This window comes from Argentina anserina, chromosome 6 (genome assembly GCF_933775445.1).
Source record: "Argentina anserina chromosome 6, drPotAnse1.1, whole genome shotgun sequence".
In the NCBI taxonomy this organism is placed as follows: domain Eukaryota; kingdom Viridiplantae; phylum Streptophyta; class Magnoliopsida; order Rosales; family Rosaceae; genus Argentina; species Argentina anserina.
The window spans coordinates 14533129-14550177 of record NC_065877.1 but is presented as its reverse complement, the minus strand read 5'-3'; the positions used below and the strand labels follow the sequence as shown (position 1 = coordinate 14550177).

At 39.0% G+C, this 17049-nt stretch overlaps 4 protein-coding genes across 5 annotated transcripts; 2 read left to right on the top strand and 2 right to left on the bottom strand.

Moving 5' to 3' along the window:
* The first annotated feature begins 43 nt into the window (after positions 1 to 43).
* On the top strand, positions 44 to 3484 carry LOC126800012 (CDK5RAP3-like protein). The gene is made up of 10 exons (XM_050527284.1): positions 44 to 169; positions 268 to 402; positions 528 to 622; positions 718 to 812; positions 905 to 1040; positions 1135 to 1284; positions 1390 to 1905; positions 2013 to 2221; positions 2619 to 2751; positions 3085 to 3484. Exons 1-10 carry the CDS (start codon positions 109 to 111, stop codon positions 3214 to 3216), a joined length of 1662 nt encoding a protein of 553 aa, XP_050383241.1. The 5' UTR covers positions 44 to 108; the 3' UTR covers positions 3217 to 3484.
* Positions 3485 to 3813: 329 nt separating this feature from the next.
* On the bottom strand, positions 3814 to 8309 carry LOC126800005 (protein STRUBBELIG-RECEPTOR FAMILY 2). Of its 2 annotated transcripts, XM_050527275.1 has the most exons (16): positions 8234 to 8309; positions 7937 to 8069; positions 7768 to 7839; positions 7612 to 7677; positions 7460 to 7531; positions 7256 to 7327; positions 6982 to 7053; positions 6829 to 6894; positions 6678 to 6743; positions 6252 to 6595; positions 5554 to 5822; positions 5181 to 5446; positions 4939 to 5086; positions 4653 to 4792; positions 4406 to 4562; positions 3814 to 4279 (listed from the first exon to the last, which is right to left on the bottom strand). In XM_050527275.1, exons 1-16 carry the CDS (start codon positions 8238 to 8240, stop codon positions 4094 to 4096), a joined length of 2136 nt encoding a protein of 711 aa, XP_050383232.1. In that variant the 5' UTR covers positions 8241 to 8309; the 3' UTR covers positions 3814 to 4093. The 2 variants fall into 2 exon arrangements, with proteins under 2 accessions (XP_050383232.1, XP_050383231.1); XM_050527274.1 differs by lacking the exon at positions 8234 to 8309 and having other exon boundaries at positions 7937 to 8187.
* Positions 8310 to 9553: 1244 nt separating this feature from the next.
* On the top strand, positions 9554 to 11858 carry LOC126800030 (uncharacterized). The gene is made up of 4 exons (XM_050527315.1): positions 9554 to 9650; positions 9813 to 10340; positions 10839 to 10904; positions 11050 to 11858. The coding sequence occupies exons 1-4, from the start codon at positions 9564 to 9566 to the stop codon at positions 11107 to 11109; spliced, it is 741 nt and encodes a 246-aa protein (XP_050383272.1). The 5' UTR covers positions 9554 to 9563; the 3' UTR covers positions 11110 to 11858.
* Positions 11859 to 11925: 67 nt separating this feature from the next.
* Positions 11926 to 16838, bottom strand: LOC126800017 (squamosa promoter-binding-like protein 9). Its single transcript, XM_050527294.1, has 3 exons — positions 16065 to 16838; positions 12805 to 12944; positions 11926 to 12697 (listed from the first exon to the last, which is right to left on the bottom strand). The coding sequence occupies exons 1-3, from the start codon at positions 16535 to 16537 to the stop codon at positions 12081 to 12083; spliced, it is 1230 nt and encodes a 409-aa protein (XP_050383251.1). The 5' UTR covers positions 16538 to 16838; the 3' UTR covers positions 11926 to 12080.
* Positions 16839 to 17049: the final 211 nt, after the last annotated feature.

Genomic DNA, 17049 nt, shown 5'->3' with positions numbered 1-17049 from the left:
CCCGGCTCGACCGACCCGGCTCTTTCCACAGTTTCAACTCTCTCTCTCTCTCTCTCTCACTTGACAAATCAAACAGAGAAGAGACGAGAAGAGAGGAGCTTGGTTTCAATGCCGACGGCCGACGACCTTGGGAGCCTCCCAATCGACATCACCTTTTCTCGGCTCGGAGGTACGTAAGCCATCCCATTTCAATTTTTCCTTTTTTTCCTTTTTTCTGTTTTTGATATTGGAGTTTTGATTTGTTCTGGTTTCGGGATTGAATTGAAGAGTGGCTTGTTGACCGGAAAAGGATACCGGGAGATTGGAGGAAACGGCTAGCGGCGGTGAGAGCTCGGATTTCCAAGGAGTTTGCTTCGCTTCCCAAAGATATCAATCCCTATTTCCACACCCTAGAGCCTGATGGTTTGTTCTTCTTCTTTTTAACTTTGTCAATATGTGAATTTCTTATTGTCTGTTGAATTGGGTGCTTGAGATTTTTGTGGTTTTGTGTTTCAAATGGGTTTAATTGATTAGAATGATATTTTCAGGAATTGGGTACTTGGAGGCCAAGCAGATATATGATATTCTGATCAAGTCTACTTCTGAAAGCCGAAATATATTCGGCCGGCTCTCCGGTGCTGCTGTGAGACATTGAGCTCTTTCTTTTCTATGCTATGTTTTGTGGGATTTGTAATGGTGATGTTGTTTAGCCCTTTGTTTTTGTGTTTTAATGGCCAGGGTGCTTGGGAAGCGATTGTGCGTGCTTTCGAGAAGGATTATATTTATCTCGGTGAAGCTGCTCAGATAATGGTTCAAAATGTGAACTATGAGATGTAAGTTTGTGTCTGTGATTGGTTTGAAATGAGATGAGTTAAGGAATCTGTGTTTGGTTTGGTAGGAATGATCTTTGTTTCGTTGTGTGAAGTCCGTATCAGAAAAAGCAGGTGCAGAAGATACAGCAACAGCTAACTGAGCTAGAGCATAAGGAAGCTGATATTAAGAGAACTGCAGCTCTATCAGCAGCCAAGTATGTGGAGGCATGTCAGGAGCTTGGATTGAAGGTTTGATTTCAGATTCTCCACTTGTGGCATCCTAACTGGTTTGATAGACTGCGTTTCAAAATTAATATTTAACGATAATTTGTTTATTGTACAGGGAATTAATGTAAGGGCTGAACTGTTAGAGACTGCAAAATCACTTCCTGCCACATTTAGCAGGATATTGGAAGTGATAAATGGTGATTCTGTATCGAGGGCTCTGGAGTATTATTCTAACTTTGTTAGAGATGCCCACACTGAAAAAGATGTAATCAAACAATGATCGCTTGTTTATGATTAGCTATTTAAGCTAATAGAAAGTTCAGATAATTGTTAAATTTTTTATAATCTGCCTATTTCGATTTGATTGCAGAAATCTTTTGCTGTGTTAACAAACTTGAAAGATTTGCGCGAACATCCCCCATCGTTGGATGTTTCTATGGAATTGGAAATTGTTGATTTTGGCAATGTTCAAGCAAGCCATAATGAGTCAAACAATGTGACAGCAGATGCAGACAGTATAGACTGGGTTTTTTCTGTGGACAGTTCTCAGATTGATTGGGATATTGGTACTGTGGAAGAAACAGAAGATGCTGGTAATGGTTTGGGTCCTTACGAAATGGTCAATGCCGCTGAGATCTTGCAGAGTTCTACAAATGAAGCTGCAAGATCTGATGAGGTTCGAGAGGTTTCTGTGTCAGAGATATCTTGGGATATCAGTGTTGAAACTCCTCAAGTCGATGCAATTGATGATGTCAATTTGTCGAATGTTGTTAACAATCAGTCATCTGTTCTTCATACTTCAACTCAACTAACAGCAACCAAGGAAGGTAGGAGCCAACTCTTGGAAACAGAGTATAGGAACAAGATTCTGGATGATCTGAATGAGGTATATGACATTTCGTTATGTCCCTTTCTCTTTCTTTTTTTTGTTTGACTTTCTTTTTTATGGCTCTCGAAATTCAGTCTGATGAATGTTGATAATTCTGCTTTCAGATCAAAGCATTTCTAAATCAACGGTTAGTTGAATTGAAAAATGAAGAAACTTTGTCATTGCAACATCAAGTTCAGGCAGTTGCTCCCTTTGTGCTGCAGCAATATGCTCATGATGCCATTGAGACAATGCTGTCTGATGTTTCATTGGCAATTTCTTTGCTGACGAATAGGAAAACACGAGACTTGATCATGATTCTCAACTCCAAGAGGTACTACCAAATTCTTCGACCAGATTTGCGTACTTGCAGTTATTTTATTTTTGTAAAAATATTTCTTCTCAGATATTTACCTTTCTTGTTTCTCAGAAGAAAAGTTAGCTTTGTACTTAAAAGATAAAAAAATGTACTAAAATTAAAGTAGGTGAAATTTCTTAACTTGGTCAATTCTACTTATACTCTCTTTTGAATTTTAGTTTACTGCAGTTCAATGAATATATCATGTAAAATTTTTATCTGTTCAAAAGCTGTATAGCATGGTCTGATGGTCATGTATATATAAGTAAACTTGGTTCTATCAAGTAATTAAATGATCTACGGTACTATTGATTTCTGTTTTTGTTTCTTTTAATAAAATAGAATACTCAAACATACTTCAACCTTAATCCAGATTTCTAGACAGACTAGTGAGTTCATTGGAAGAAAAGAAGCATCATGAAGTGAAGTTGAAAGAGAGTTTGAAGGGCTTAGATACCAAACGCATGGAGCTGCACAATTCGTTGTCTTCTTCATGGCCAAAGCAGGTGAGTTTTTTCTTGACATGTTCTCCAGTGGTTAGATAAAAAGTTACCCTAGTATATTACTAGGGGAAGTGGAATGTTTCCTCATCTGTTAATTTCTGTCCTTCCCTCTGGCCCTCCAACTTTTGACTGCTGCAATAGAGGTTTCATATACTAGTTATTTCACATAAAAAAAAAAACTTTGAAGATTGTTTTGCCTCTCATCTCTTGCCCCCTCCTTATATATGGTGTTCTTTGCGTTTCAAACAAATATTTGGAAAGACAGAAATACTAGCTTTCTCTTGTTATTGGCAATTCAACTTTTGGCACAAATATTGACTCCTGTTTCAATTCCAGGAAGCGGCTCTTTCAAAAACGCGTGAGCTTAAGAAGCTTTGTGAGAGCACCCTTTCCTCCATGTTTGATGGAAGGCCTGTTCATATAATTGGAGAGATCAATGCCCTATTGAGTAGTGGTGTCGCTGCATAGGAAAATGTTTGTCCCTGGGCGGAAGAAGCTGTGCTAAGTCATCCTCTCATACATGTTTCTAGGTGGAAGAGACTTATCAATATAAATGACAGTAGATACCCTTCCGAGTAGTGGTGTTGATGCACAATGCGATGCTTGATTCTGCTGATGGTAAAATTTTCTATAATTTGACAAATTACAGTTGTAAAATGACAGCGTTAACAGTTTGAAAAATTCACAGGATTTGTACCGTGTTGAAAACAAAATAGGGTTTAGATCTTGGTGGCTGCACCTCAGTGTAATTTTAGTCTAATTTTTAGATGAACTTTGCACTAGAACATAGCTGTGTCAACCGTCAATATCCTTTTCCTTGGAGTAGTCACACTTATAAGGAATATATGCTCATAGAACCTCAGTATATTGTCAGGCAGGAAAATGGTCATGAACCTAAAACTTACCTTGCCAAAGATAAAAGAATCTCTCATTAAAGTGCAGTTGCTCCCAAGTTTGAGCAACAGAAACATTGCCTATACTGATACTAATGAACACGATCAAAATCCAAAGAAAGCTAGTGTTGTTTCCCTATCGAGCTTAACTGTTTCATTTCTGTATCAAAATCTTCCCATCTTTTTAAGAAAGACTGGCAAACTAGTATATACGGTCCACAACTTTCTGGAAATTTGTCATGTAGAATATACAGAATGACAAGAACTGTCTAGTTGAGATTGGTATTTGAATTGAATACCACACCTCCTAAGGCTAAGACAGTATGGAATGAAAGGGCATAATGTCACACAAACCAAGCCTCTAACAATCGAGCTGATTTTAGAGTGCATCTCTAATCAAGCATACAATACAGTGGATTAAGCTGTGCCTGTACTGATCACTAGTGGCTAATTCAAACGGAAAAATAGGTCAATGTAGGTGAGGCCATGAAGCGAGAGTTGGTTGAACGGAAGGATCTGTCGAAGGGGTCAACTTGGTTACCATCTGCTCCACATTGTATGTCCTTTATGAGCTTCAGTATCAGCTGTGAGAGAGATCCCACAACTTCAGACATTGGTGGACGGAATTCCTTCACTGGCTGTTCAAGTTTCAGTGACGCAGAGAACAGTTTAGTTTTGTCAAACAAGTAAGAAATATTCATTGACGAATTTACATATTGCTACACAGAAGTTAAGTTGTGTCATAGAATCCAATGTGCTTTTACCTGTATGCAGAGGGAGATAATATCAGCAAAATTTGACAGAGCCTTGGAGGAACATGTTCTTTTAACGCCTGGATCAATCATCTCTTCCAGACTCTCAAAGTCATGAAGCCGCAATGAAGCCCATTTCACCAGCGATTGCTCTTCCCTTGGTTTTGAACTATGTCATAAACAAAGGAACACTGTTTAGAACCGAAAAACATGGTAATAGTATTTTTAAACAGAAGAAAGGCTCATGAAAAATGAATACCTATCAAAAGGTTTCCTTCCTGTCAAGAGCTCCAAAAGCAGCACTCCAAAGGCATATATGTCACTCTTTATGTTATCAAATCCTGGTAGGCCATGCTCAGGTGCGATGTAGCCCGTGTCGCCAATAGCATCTTCTGAAGCCTGTGTTTTAAGAAGCAATGACCGTTTAGTTTTAAGAAGTTCAATGGAAAATGTTTGCATCAAAGTTGTATAAGCAAAGGGAGTAGAAAATCATCACATTTACGTTCCAATTCAATATTAAAACTGGAATTATTGAACGTGTATACCTTTAGTTTAAGACTATTGCTTGTAAGTGGCCTCAAAATAGCAAGCCCACAGTCACAGATATGAGGAGCAAGGTCTTCAGCAAGCAAGATATTGGCACTCTTCAAGTTGCCATGACCAACTGGAGGCGACAATGTAGAATGCAAATAGCTGAGAAGTGAAATGTCATTAGCAAAGACACTCATTCAAATCTATACGAGTATGCAGTATATGAACTTATCTGAGAACAATATAGGGAGCTTACTCCAAAGCTTGAGCAACACCAAGAGCAATCTGGAGACGAAGGCCCCAGGACAAGGGTTTGTATGCATCGCTGTGCAGTGCCTCATCAAGGGTTAAATTTCTGACATATTCATACACAAGAAGATGTTGTCCATGCTCCACACAATAGCCAAGAAGTGGTACAATATTTGGGTGCTTCAAACGTGAAAGAGTCCAAACAAGATCCAGGAATTTTTCTTCTTCATGGAAAGAGAGTCCAGACATCTTGATGTTCTTTACGACCGAAATCTAAAACAAAGGAATTGCAGTCAGATATTTCTCATAATATTCAAAATGTTGAATGTTACTCTAAGTGTGTACAATAAATCTAAAGGAAAAAAAAATCAGGTTTGTACTTGGCCATCAGGAAATTCGGCTTTGTAGACAGAACCAAGAGATCCTTGGCCCAGAAAGTTTTCTTCCATAAAGCTGTTCGTAGCTGACTGAAGCTCTGCCACAGTATATAGTTTGATTCTCACTGGGAATCTGTATTTATCAGAGAAGCTTTTTCTTCTACTTTTCTCAATTCTGCTATGATAAACTGGAGGTAGGCGCCTTGGAAGCAGAATGGGTGACGTGAAAGTCAGTACAGGTGGGCTTTCTTCTCGTGCACTCATAGGACTACCTGAGAACCAGATAAAGGGATCAAGTTAAAAGACATTAAGTAATAATGCAGTGCAAAACGTTACTAAATAATTCATCAAAAATCTATCATTTGTGTCATTTATCATATATTATAATAAGATTTTTGCAGTTGGTTTAAATATGTCCTTAAAATCAATGTCTCGAAAATTCAGTGTGTCAAAAATCATGCAGCTATAATACTATCACCTTTCTATCACAGCTGAAATCATTGTGATACCTGAGATGATACTAGATGCAATTATAATTTTGGTTTCTGATAAAATCGTGTTCGCCAGGGTGGCTCATTACAAAAAATAAGAAGTCACAAAAGTCAGGTACATATTTAGTATCAGCACAATACTATGCACTTTCAATCATTGAAATAATAATGTAGTTGACATATTATGTATCTAAGTGAATAAAATTTCACCTTTAGCCGGATTTATGACTGAGAAAGAGTGGCTTGAACTACTATTGCGCACCAAGGTTATAAGCCTCTGTGCACGTGATTTCTTGACATGGAGTGCAACATAAAGTGCCACACATGATGCGACAAGAGTTCCTCCACCAAGAATAAAAGCTATTCCTCCAGGGCCAAGCCTCTTCTTCTTGTGTCCACCTATTTTGGTAGAGGGTTTGCTCTTCTCCATGGCACTTGACTGAGTTGCTGGAGGGGGGTGGATGTTCTGTTCAGTTACAGTTCCCTGTGTCCCTAGAGAGAAATTCCAGGGTGGATAGTTGTCCCCTGGCAGATCAAAACTATTTCCCCCAATCCTGAAAGGAAATCAACATTTGATGTGTACTTCTTTAATTGAATTACAGACAGAGAAGAGATAACCATTAGTTGATCACTTACCATAAATTTGGTATGGACTGAAAATGACGGGGGATAATACCACTGAAATAGTTATCTTTGATATTCCTGACCAAAGAAAGTGTCAAGAAATCAAAACAAAATACCAATGAAAATATAAAACGCTACAAAGAGAATGCAAGTAGAGATATACAGATCGATTAGTGGAAGTTCAGCGAGGTAAGCAACTGAACCAGTAAACTTGTTATCCTGCAAGAACCTGCAGATACACCGAATGAACAATTAAATGTGATATGCCCATACGCAAAAGTATAGGAACTTGACTAAAAGAAAAACGAAAACTCACAGTCCAGTGAGATTTTTAAGGGACCCAAATGAACTTGGCAGATCTCCAGTGAAGTTATTGTATGACAGATCCCTGAAAAATCATAAGAAAGACATTCATATTACTTTTTTCTGAGCATCTTCCAAACTTGTAATCAGGTATCTCAACAAATAGAATATCAGCAAAGCTATTCAAAGCAACATTTTAGTGAGTGATGAGGAGATCATTCCCCACCAACTAGCTTATTGCATGTCACTCAAGTAAAATATTAAATAACTATGTGAAGTAAGCATACATTTCTCTTAGATTCTGTAGGCCAGTAAAAACATTGCCAATAGGTCCAGACAACCGATTGTGACTTAGGTTCCTGCATTAAAAAGGAAATATAAGATGAAAGCACATTAAAAAATAAATTTAGATTATGAATTTACAAGTGTCGGAGACTTGTAAATAAGTAATGAAAACCAGAATATTAGCTGTGAGTGAATAAGTAACTCACAAGTGTCGGAGACTTTTCATGCCAGGTAAGGATGGGGGAATGTTCTGGATTAAATGGTTGTATGCCATATTTCTGCAGACACGAGGTACCAAAGTTATCACACCTCTAAATAAGTAAATTAAACAATTATATGAACGAGGCATATCACTCACATATGAGTCGCATTAGGAGGCAAGACATATGGAATTTCACCATCAATGCTATTGGAACTAATATCCCTTGAAGAAGAAATATGAAAAGATTCAGCAGAAGGTAGCTTTCATTACAATGGTAAGTTGAGAAGAAAGACAAACAGTAAAACCACTTACAGTTGCTTCAAACTGTAGAGATTGTAGATCTCAGGAGTAACATACCCAGATAGGTTTAGACCATTTAGTTTACTACATAAGATCAAAGTGGAAGTTAGCTCTTCGTGATACAGCACTATAGTAAAAGGATACAGAATCACTATTAATGGCTAAAGGTCTTGTGCATTACAGGTATATTACTGAAGAGCCAGAACACAGCACTCCATGCCATGATTCATCGCAAGGATCCCCACCATCCAATCTCCAACCAGCCAGCTGTGGCGGTTGGTTGAGCGTCTTGTAAAGATCTCTCAAAGCTATGACTGATAAGGGAGCAAATGTATCAAAATGTATGATGTAATTGATAAGATAGTCAATAGTATATACTGGATGACTACAGTGAACTTTCATCAAACAGGTTGTGTGCATGTAAGGCCTGAACATGCAACAGTAGTAGAAACTAAATTACCAATAACTCAATTTGCACCTGACATCAAACGCTGAATCGACCAATAACTCACATTCACCTCACATTTCAAAGAATTCCTATCAAAATTCGGAATCTGACAACAAATATTGGAAACCAAAATGCACGAATAAATGATAATAAAAACCATGTCTCTGGAAAATGAAAAGGAGCATCTCATTGTCTCTTTAATCTTTAAACAATATAATCGAATACATGAATAAATCAACTTAAAATTAAAGAGAGTGAAGGACTGAATCGCATTTCAAGTTTCAACTTTCAACACTCTTTCGAATCTATACTACAAAATACGACATGTCGTTTCTTCCTAACAACTTTTGTCGTGAACCTAACTGTTCTAACTCGGGGTCAGAGGCCATCTCTGAGTCAACACAAGTCGACTCGATCACCGATTCGGTTGTTTTCCCGCCAAATTGTTCTTCCCCGAAATCACAGAGATTCCGTGACCTTTCTGTTTCGCTACTCAGATAACTAAACCTCAAATTACCTAAATCAAAACTCCAATTTCGCGCATGACTAAGAAAGACTCTGTTTCTGTCTTAAAAAAGAAAGACTCTGTTTCTCTCTAATTTCCGGCACCGGAATTTTAAGGTCCGATCTACCTTATTTCTCAGTTCCATTATACTTTTCCACTAATTTAACGATTAACTAGAGAAATAAGAACACTAAAAGGATCATTTTCACCAAAATTACAAAAAAATCAACAAATCTCATCAAGAAAATCAAGAACACCTGAAAGTCGAAAAGTTACCGTCAAGAGGATCAGTGGAAGCCCCAGCGGGCGCCGCCACCAGAGCCACGCCGATGGAAACCACTACGAACAACACACACCAGTACTGCTTCTCCATTCTCAAAGCTCCGGCTAGTCTCGCCTGAGAACGATGAAAGGAATCGGTCAGCGAAACAGAGCTCCGAGTCAAAGCTTAGAACGTAGATCGGTGAAGAGGACTGTAGAAACTTACGAATCGAAATGAAGAAATCAGAGCTAAAACGACGGTGAAATTTCTAGGGTTTCCGATTGAAACCTTTTGGAGAGAGAGAGAGAGAGAGAGAGAGTCGAGGTGGTAAAGAAGCGTGAGAGGGTTTGGGATTGTGTGTTGTGGGGGTTGCAGAAAATACAGAGAGACTATCGCAGCTTTTGCTAGCTGGGCGCCACGTCACCACCCGAAACCGTTTTCTCCCTCCCCATACGCACGTGCCTCTCTTCTCCAAGTCGTTACAACCCGAAACGGGAGATGGGCCTGACCAGAACCCGACCCGGCCTGGCCCGCTTCAATGCGCTTAAAATTGAACAATTTCCAGGCGCGGTGAGAATCAAAAGCTCTCAGCTATGGCGGAACCGGAGGAAGACGATGACTACATGGCGGACCTCTCTCGGTTTCTCCCTCCAGAAGCTTCCGGTCCTCTCCCGAAAAAGGTAATCCACTGTTTGGATCCGTTAAGTATTCAGCATAAGAATCAGAAACCCTAATTTCGATTGTGTAACTATGAATATCGTGTTTTTAAACTAAGCTAAAAATTGATTCGTTGTGAGAAAAAGCTGTAAATGTAAGTCTGTGATGGTGTGCAACTGTGATAGGTTTCGAATAGTAAAGCCTCAAGTGTTGCGCAACCCTATAAGAAAAAACCGAGAGCGCCAAATTGGCAGGAGCAGCGTAAGATTGATAGGGAGAGAAAGCAGCAGGAGGAGGATGAGAAAACCTTGGCGAATATTGAGGCGCCGATTCCGCAGTCCAACGTAGGGTTCAAGCTTTTGAAGCAAATGGGATATACACCGGGTACTGCACTAGGGAAGGAGGGGTCAGGCCGGGCCGAGCCGGTGAAGGTTGATATTCGGCGGTCGAGAGCTGGGATTGGGAGGGAGGATCCGAGTAAGGAGAAGAGGAAGAGAGAGGAGAGGAGGTGGGAGGAGGAAAAGAGGAATGAGGAGAGCTTGATGGAGGAGTTTGGGTCCAGGAAGAAGTCGCAGTGGCAGATTCGGAGAGTTGTGGTTAATTATAACAAGGCCAAGGCGGTTTTGGAGCAGCTGGAGAATAAGGAGGTTGTGTTGCCGGATAAGAGTGAGGAGGAGGGAGAGGATGGGGAAGAGGAGCTGATTACGGAAGAGGTATGGTACTCGAATTACTGTGTACTCGAAGAATTTAGATACAGTTGTTGCCAGCTTGTCATTGCTGTACTTGGTGGTATTCCAAGTTTTGATGTTCTTACATATTTAGTGATCAAGTGAAAAACTGGAGACTTAAAATCAGATTTGGAAATGCTTGAAGGAAATGGTGTTAAAATTAGTATAATGACTAAAATTGAGCTTGGACTTACTTCAGAAGGTCAAGAAATTCAGCTTTGTGCTTGAAACAAACTTGTCCTGGTTTTTGCAGCTCTGATGTTCCATATTTCCTTATACTAGGATTTGAGTCGTTCTCTGCGTATGGATATTAGTCTGTGCTCGTTCAGTCAGTCTGTTGTGCATGTGCAGTGTTGCCTCCGGTCTACTTAACTCCGCTTCTCATTATTGCCATTTGATTATTACTTGATATAACTAAGTAGACTTAAAAATATTTTCTGATCGAAATAACCTGTCCTTGACATTTGTTTGTCCTCGTTGCAGGATTTACAAGAAATATTGATGAAACTGAGAGATGAACATCAATACTGCCTCTTCTGTGGATGCCAGGTAAGCATAGTATGTGGCTGTGCATAGGCTTGATGTTTACTTCCAAAGGAGGTTGAGCTGACAATGCATGTGTGCATTGTGCATTGTAGAAATACAATTCCAGTGTTTCCGATTGTCTAATTACAAATTTTTCTTTTCATTTCAGTATGAATCAATGGAGGAACTATTATCCAGTTGTCCTGGAATTGATGAAGACGATCACTGAAGTTAAATCCTGATGTGTGGACATGTCCAGAATTTATTCTGTGTTTGACAGAGAATACTAAGGAAGGGGTTATGCAGCTCGATTTAGACATGGGGTGTACTTGCTTGGAATGAAGGAATTTTTGTGCTTGATATGCAACTGTGCGGGGCAAAAGCCAGTAGGAAGGCAGTGAAGTTGCTCACAGAGAACTTCCTTGATTTTCTGCAGGCCTGAAGCTAGCCCCAACCTCAGAGGAAGCTGCTGGCAGTAACGGTCAAGTGTTTCTTCTCTACTTCTCCAATTCTCCCATGAGGGATAGTGTACGCGATGTGGAATTCGTATTGCATATACACCAGAGGGCAGTACCACGACACTGTCTACACCTATCAAATAGAGTAGTTAGTTGAGAGGCTGAAGCCGAATGTAACTTATGAAGTTGACTTCTGGCTCTGGCATAGCCCTTATTTCTTTTTCTTTTTTCTTTGGCAGTTTTAACATTGAACTGCAATATAGTTTGAAATGAATTCAGAATCTTTACTGTAAAGAGCTTTTTAGGTTACAAAGCTTAGATGCTTTAAAATCTGCAAGGACTAGGGTTTTCCCACTTTGCCCATCACTTAGTGTAGGTCGGCGATTTCAACTTTGTTATTAATGGCCGTAATGCAATTTCTGAAGTTCAGCTCTTTTTCTTTGCCTTCGCTTCTTAGCATCTGTGGAGCACCGATGGGTTATTTATCAGCTCCTAAATGAAGCTCTTGTTTTACGTCAAACTATTTCACAGTTGAGGGTAAGCAACATTCATGCAAGCACAGCACCTTAGTGAACCAGTGTTTCAAAGTAAAGCAGTTCATGCTTACAAGGCTAAAACCCTGATCAATCATGTTCTTAAGTCTTAAAAAAAATAAAAGCGGAGCCAGTTTGGGTTCCACCCAACAATAAGCTATATAGTTAAGCAGACAGTTTCCGAACAAATTGACACTGAAAGGCTACTTTTAAAGAGACCAATGAATCTGCTGACCGGAGGAGTCATAAGCCCTGGAGTACACCCTGGAGTTTCCATGTTCCATATTTTGCTGCCTCCTACCTTGTTGGGACAATGCGAGCTCACCAGAGTAATGACTGTTAAGAGGCTGCGAGATTTGACCAAGACCCAGATCAGGAAGCATCCCATGGGAACTGCTACCAGCCTCATTTCCCTTGAAACCCCAGGAAGTGGTTGGAAATGGATTTATGGTGCCAACGTTAGCTATTGATTGAGCCATGGGTGTCCCTTGGGTGTTTAAGAAGGTGTTTGTGCCAACACCTCGGTTTCTAGAGTTCCACGGTTGATTTGACAGAAGAGAGAGAGCACAGCTCGAGTCAGTAACTCCTGTGACGCGTTCTCCCGGAGGAATTCCAGGACCAGGATAACTGGTACCACCTGCTGACCCTTGCAGGTAAAGATTAAATCGAGTATTCTCAGGGTTGCTCTGCCAGGGATGTTGAAGAAACTTTCCAGTAGCAGTGACAGTTTGATTTCCAGGTGGCCGCTCTGAAGCTCTTGCATCTCTCTCAGCCCGTGGGTATGCAGTGAAGTCCATTAGAAAGCTTCCAACCCGGCTGCTGTTTTCTATAGTTCCAAGTAAAGTAACAGTGAGATAAAAGAAAATTAAATGATGCACAATTTACAGATGTTATATAGTGCACAACTTAACTGATGATGTGGTAATGGCTTACCATAAATAGATGAAGAGAGATGGCCAAAACGTGAAGACATCATGGATCCAGGTTGTGGCTTTCTCCTACGCTCATTATGACCAGCCAGGCGTCTACGGCAACTACGTTTACCTTGGTCGAATTCAGGAAGCTGATGAAACCTGTACAAAAGACATCAGATTATTAATTAAATTTGTTATACGAGAAATTCATTTCTAATCTTACTAGCTTTCAACCAAATACGGAGCACTTTGTGAACTAAACAAAACACATATTGGAGTACATAACCCTGATAGAAGTCAGTACACAATTCTAAGTGCAGTTTGGCTAAGTGGAGGGCCGGGAGGTTAATTTTTAAGTGCATGTTGATGCAACTGATCAGACCTTGAATTCGTCGGATATCACCATTGAAATGTTGTTTCACAAACCATGGCAGGAAGAGCAAGACTTATTTTGCAATCAAATATCCTAATAAACATATATTCAGGGATAGTCGCTCTACCAACAGGAACAAAAACAGATACCAAATTGCCAACCTCCACAATCAAACACACTGTTATGAATGTACAAATTACAGAGCATCTGACTAACTTAATAATCAAATTCTGCTAGATTGAATAGATAATGTTAGAGTTCATTGTACAAGAGACTGGTGTGTACATCTTCTCTGTCAGACTTGCCATATCGAAAATTTACTATCGAAGTTTTGTAGCTCTCAAGTAACACCTATGCCTTTATATACAGACTGGTGTTCTACAGTTGACATTTCACTGTAACTAGGCAACTAACTTTAAATTGATGAACTACCATCGCATATATCCAATTTGAACGTCTGATGCAAAAAGAAATGTCATAACTTTACGGTTTATTCTAGGCGATCTGTAAAGAAAATTACAATAAGGAAAATATTAAAACCATCACACATTAAGTTGTATACTTGATTATTCGGAAAATCATCCAGAAACAGCATGTAAAAAATGCATAGCTCCCACATATGTGATTTCAGAACAACCATAAACTATAGGTTTCTGAGTCAAGTATATATGACATCACAGCTACAAGCAATTCTCAAGTAGGAATGAAAACTGCTTTTGATGGTGTTCAGTGTTGATGCAGCATGTGAACTCCACCATAACTTTACATGAGGGGTGCCAGGATTCTAATTCAGCACCTATTGGACCTTAACTAAATGGAATACATATTTCATTATCAGATTATTGAGGCAGAATTCAGTATTGGACATCAATGCAGGTTCTATTTCCTACGATTCCAGGATGTTCATTTCCTACTCATTCAAAAGGATTTATAATCTCTTGAATAGCAAACTAGTTGTGCTGTTCTCTTCCTATGAAGAGGAAATCTCTAGAATAGTATATCAGGATTTAAACATAGATAAGGTAGTTGTGCTGATCTACTATCTTTGACATCAGCTGATATGTTAGAAGATCTACCTGTGTAGCTGTGGCGGTAAACTCAAAGCTTCTGTGATAGGGTGCTATTCTAACAAAGATTTTGTTTTTCACTTGATCTTAAATACACACCCATAAACTCTTGATACACACCCTATCATTCAATAATTCAAATAACATTTTGCATGTATGTTGAATGACCAAAATAGGGACATGTAATAATTCAGAAAATTAAAAACAAATTAAATTATCAAAACTAAGAATTTATTTTTAGAAACAATTAAAATAATAAAATTTACAGGAAAATTTAAATTAGTTTATATTTTGATGGAAAATTAAGTGGGAGATTCAAACAATCAATTCATTCCTTAATTTTCACCGAAAAAGATCATTTCTATTTTTAGAGTCCAAAACAAGGTAATTCATGAAAAAGAATTATAATTTTTCATCATTTATTAAATTCCATCTTCATACATTCTTTAAACAAAGAAATGTTCATCTTCTTCAAACAATCAATTCATCCATTTCTCTTATATAATATATATATATATATATATATATATTCTTCATGTTGTTTATCATTTTTATGGTTAAAGAATTTGAAAAAAACAATTGCAATCTATAATGATTCGTAAGAACAAACAATAATCGATATGGACATCTATAGGATGTTAATGTATATATATATATATATTAATATACTAATCACTGTAAAAAGTAGCCTTATATATCCAAATAATGACGTATTTTGTGATTTTTTTAATTCAATGGTATTTTAGGTTTTTTATGTGGTGTATTTAGTAAAAATATTGGAATGAGAATTGAAATAGGTGGTGTATTAAGTATGAGTGTGTATTAAGAGATTTGGAGTGTGTATTTAAAATCTCTCTAACATCAAATACTTGTATGTATTTAACATTTTTTGTACAAACAGAGAGCTGGTAACTGGTAGCTAGATTTAGTTCACCCACAAACACTAGTGACTAAAAGTGCAGATTGCCAACTACCTAGATGTATAATATAAGAAATAAATGTTTCCACACATTAATAGAAATGTAGGAATGAAGTCATATTGTGGAGTATTGATGAGACTTTATCAAACTCGAGTCTGTTTCCAAAACAAAGTAACGCAGACAGAAAAAAAAAAGATAGCTTTGGAAACCTCCAAAGGTAAAAATGGGTCCGATATAGCATGCCTGAAATTGGTTAATTCAGATGACCCCAAAATTTCCATGAACAGTAAAAGGGTCTGAATTTCCAAAACAAATGGGCCTGATATTCTGTGGCATGATAATAAGAAAATCATTGAATATCTGCCCTTAAGTAGAAGGAGTGCAAAAGACAAATCCAAGAAGTTATATATGGTGTCTAAATTCATCATACTTGCATCATATGTTTTGGAAAGGGAGATGCTCTTTCACAACCAAAAAGAAACCAAGTAATTATTTTTGTCAATAAACCAAAAGAAAAAGGGCCTGAACTAGAAAACTTGTACAATACAGCCTCTCAAGAACTCAATCTGGGAAAAATCCCAGAACAAGCCATCAAGCAAGAATCAATGCAGGTGGCAAAACCTTCACAAATCAACGAAAAAAAAAAGAACTAAACTACACTCAGCCAATCAGAAAGCAAACAAACCCAATCCCCCCCCCCCACCAAGTTCCAAAAACAATTGCACACACATGAACAATCTCCAAGCACAACAAAATGTGGAGCTAAATATAGTATTTTGAAACTAGAATTGGCATGTTAAAATTTGAAAAGTATACGCACAACTGGCAAAACATAAAAAGTGAAACAGAGAGAAAAAAAAAGAACAAAGATTTGAAACACGAAACAAGCAAAAGGGGTAAGTAGAAGTGGGTTGCTGACCTGCTACACTGCTGGCAGAACCTCTGTTCAAGTCCGGCAACAATAACAGTAGGAGTCTTGGAGTGCATGGCACACACTTTATGCCTAGAATAGTAAGCCTTAACATCACTCAGATCTACGTTGCACCCTTCCACCTGGCACCTCGGAGGCTGGCTCTGATGAACAAACCCACCACCACCGCTGCGCTGCTTCTTGGGCGGCGTGGCCCCGGAGGAGGAAGACCCGGATTTGGGGGGAGCAGCTCCGTCCTCGAAGTAGATTTTGCGGCCGAATTTGAGGCCGTTGAGTGGGGAGGTGGAGTTGTTGTTGTTGGGGTTGGTGTTGGTGTTGATGTTGGGTGGGGAGGAGGAGCTGCCTCCTGAGTCAGTAGTAGTGAAAGAGGACGAGCCCATTTCCGTAGAGATTAAGAAAGTAGAGAAAGAGACGTTCTTTACTCTCCGCCTGCCTTCTCTCTCTATCTCTCTAGAGCCCATTCATCATCAATATCATAATTGCTTGAAGAAGAGAAGGGGGGGGGGGGGTGGTCTAAGTCCTAGTGTAAAGGAGTGGTAGTGAGAGGCTGATAAAGTTGCAGGGTGAGTAGTGTGGAGGAGGGAGAGGGTGGTGGGCAGTGGAAAGCAGACACCTGACAGTGGCCCATGCCAGCTCTTTCTCTCTTCTCTACCCCTTGACACGCAGAAAGAGTTTGTTTTGTTTCTGAAATGGTGTGGGTGCACTTTGTCTGTGAGACTCTCTGAGACTGTGTACAAAAATAATGGAGCAAAAGAAGGGGCAGAGGGGCGAAGGAGGTGGGTGGCTTTACTAGAAGCTCCTTTCAAGAGCTTGATAATTACAGTTGCTCAATTCTTTCTCCAAGAAGAGCACTTTTGCCTCGGGGATATTACCATGTTATTCCTCTATGGGAAGGAGATACATTACATGTCTCCCAAGACACAAGGGTGCATAATAGGAGTGCTACCCTTTCAAAAAATAATTATAATAATAG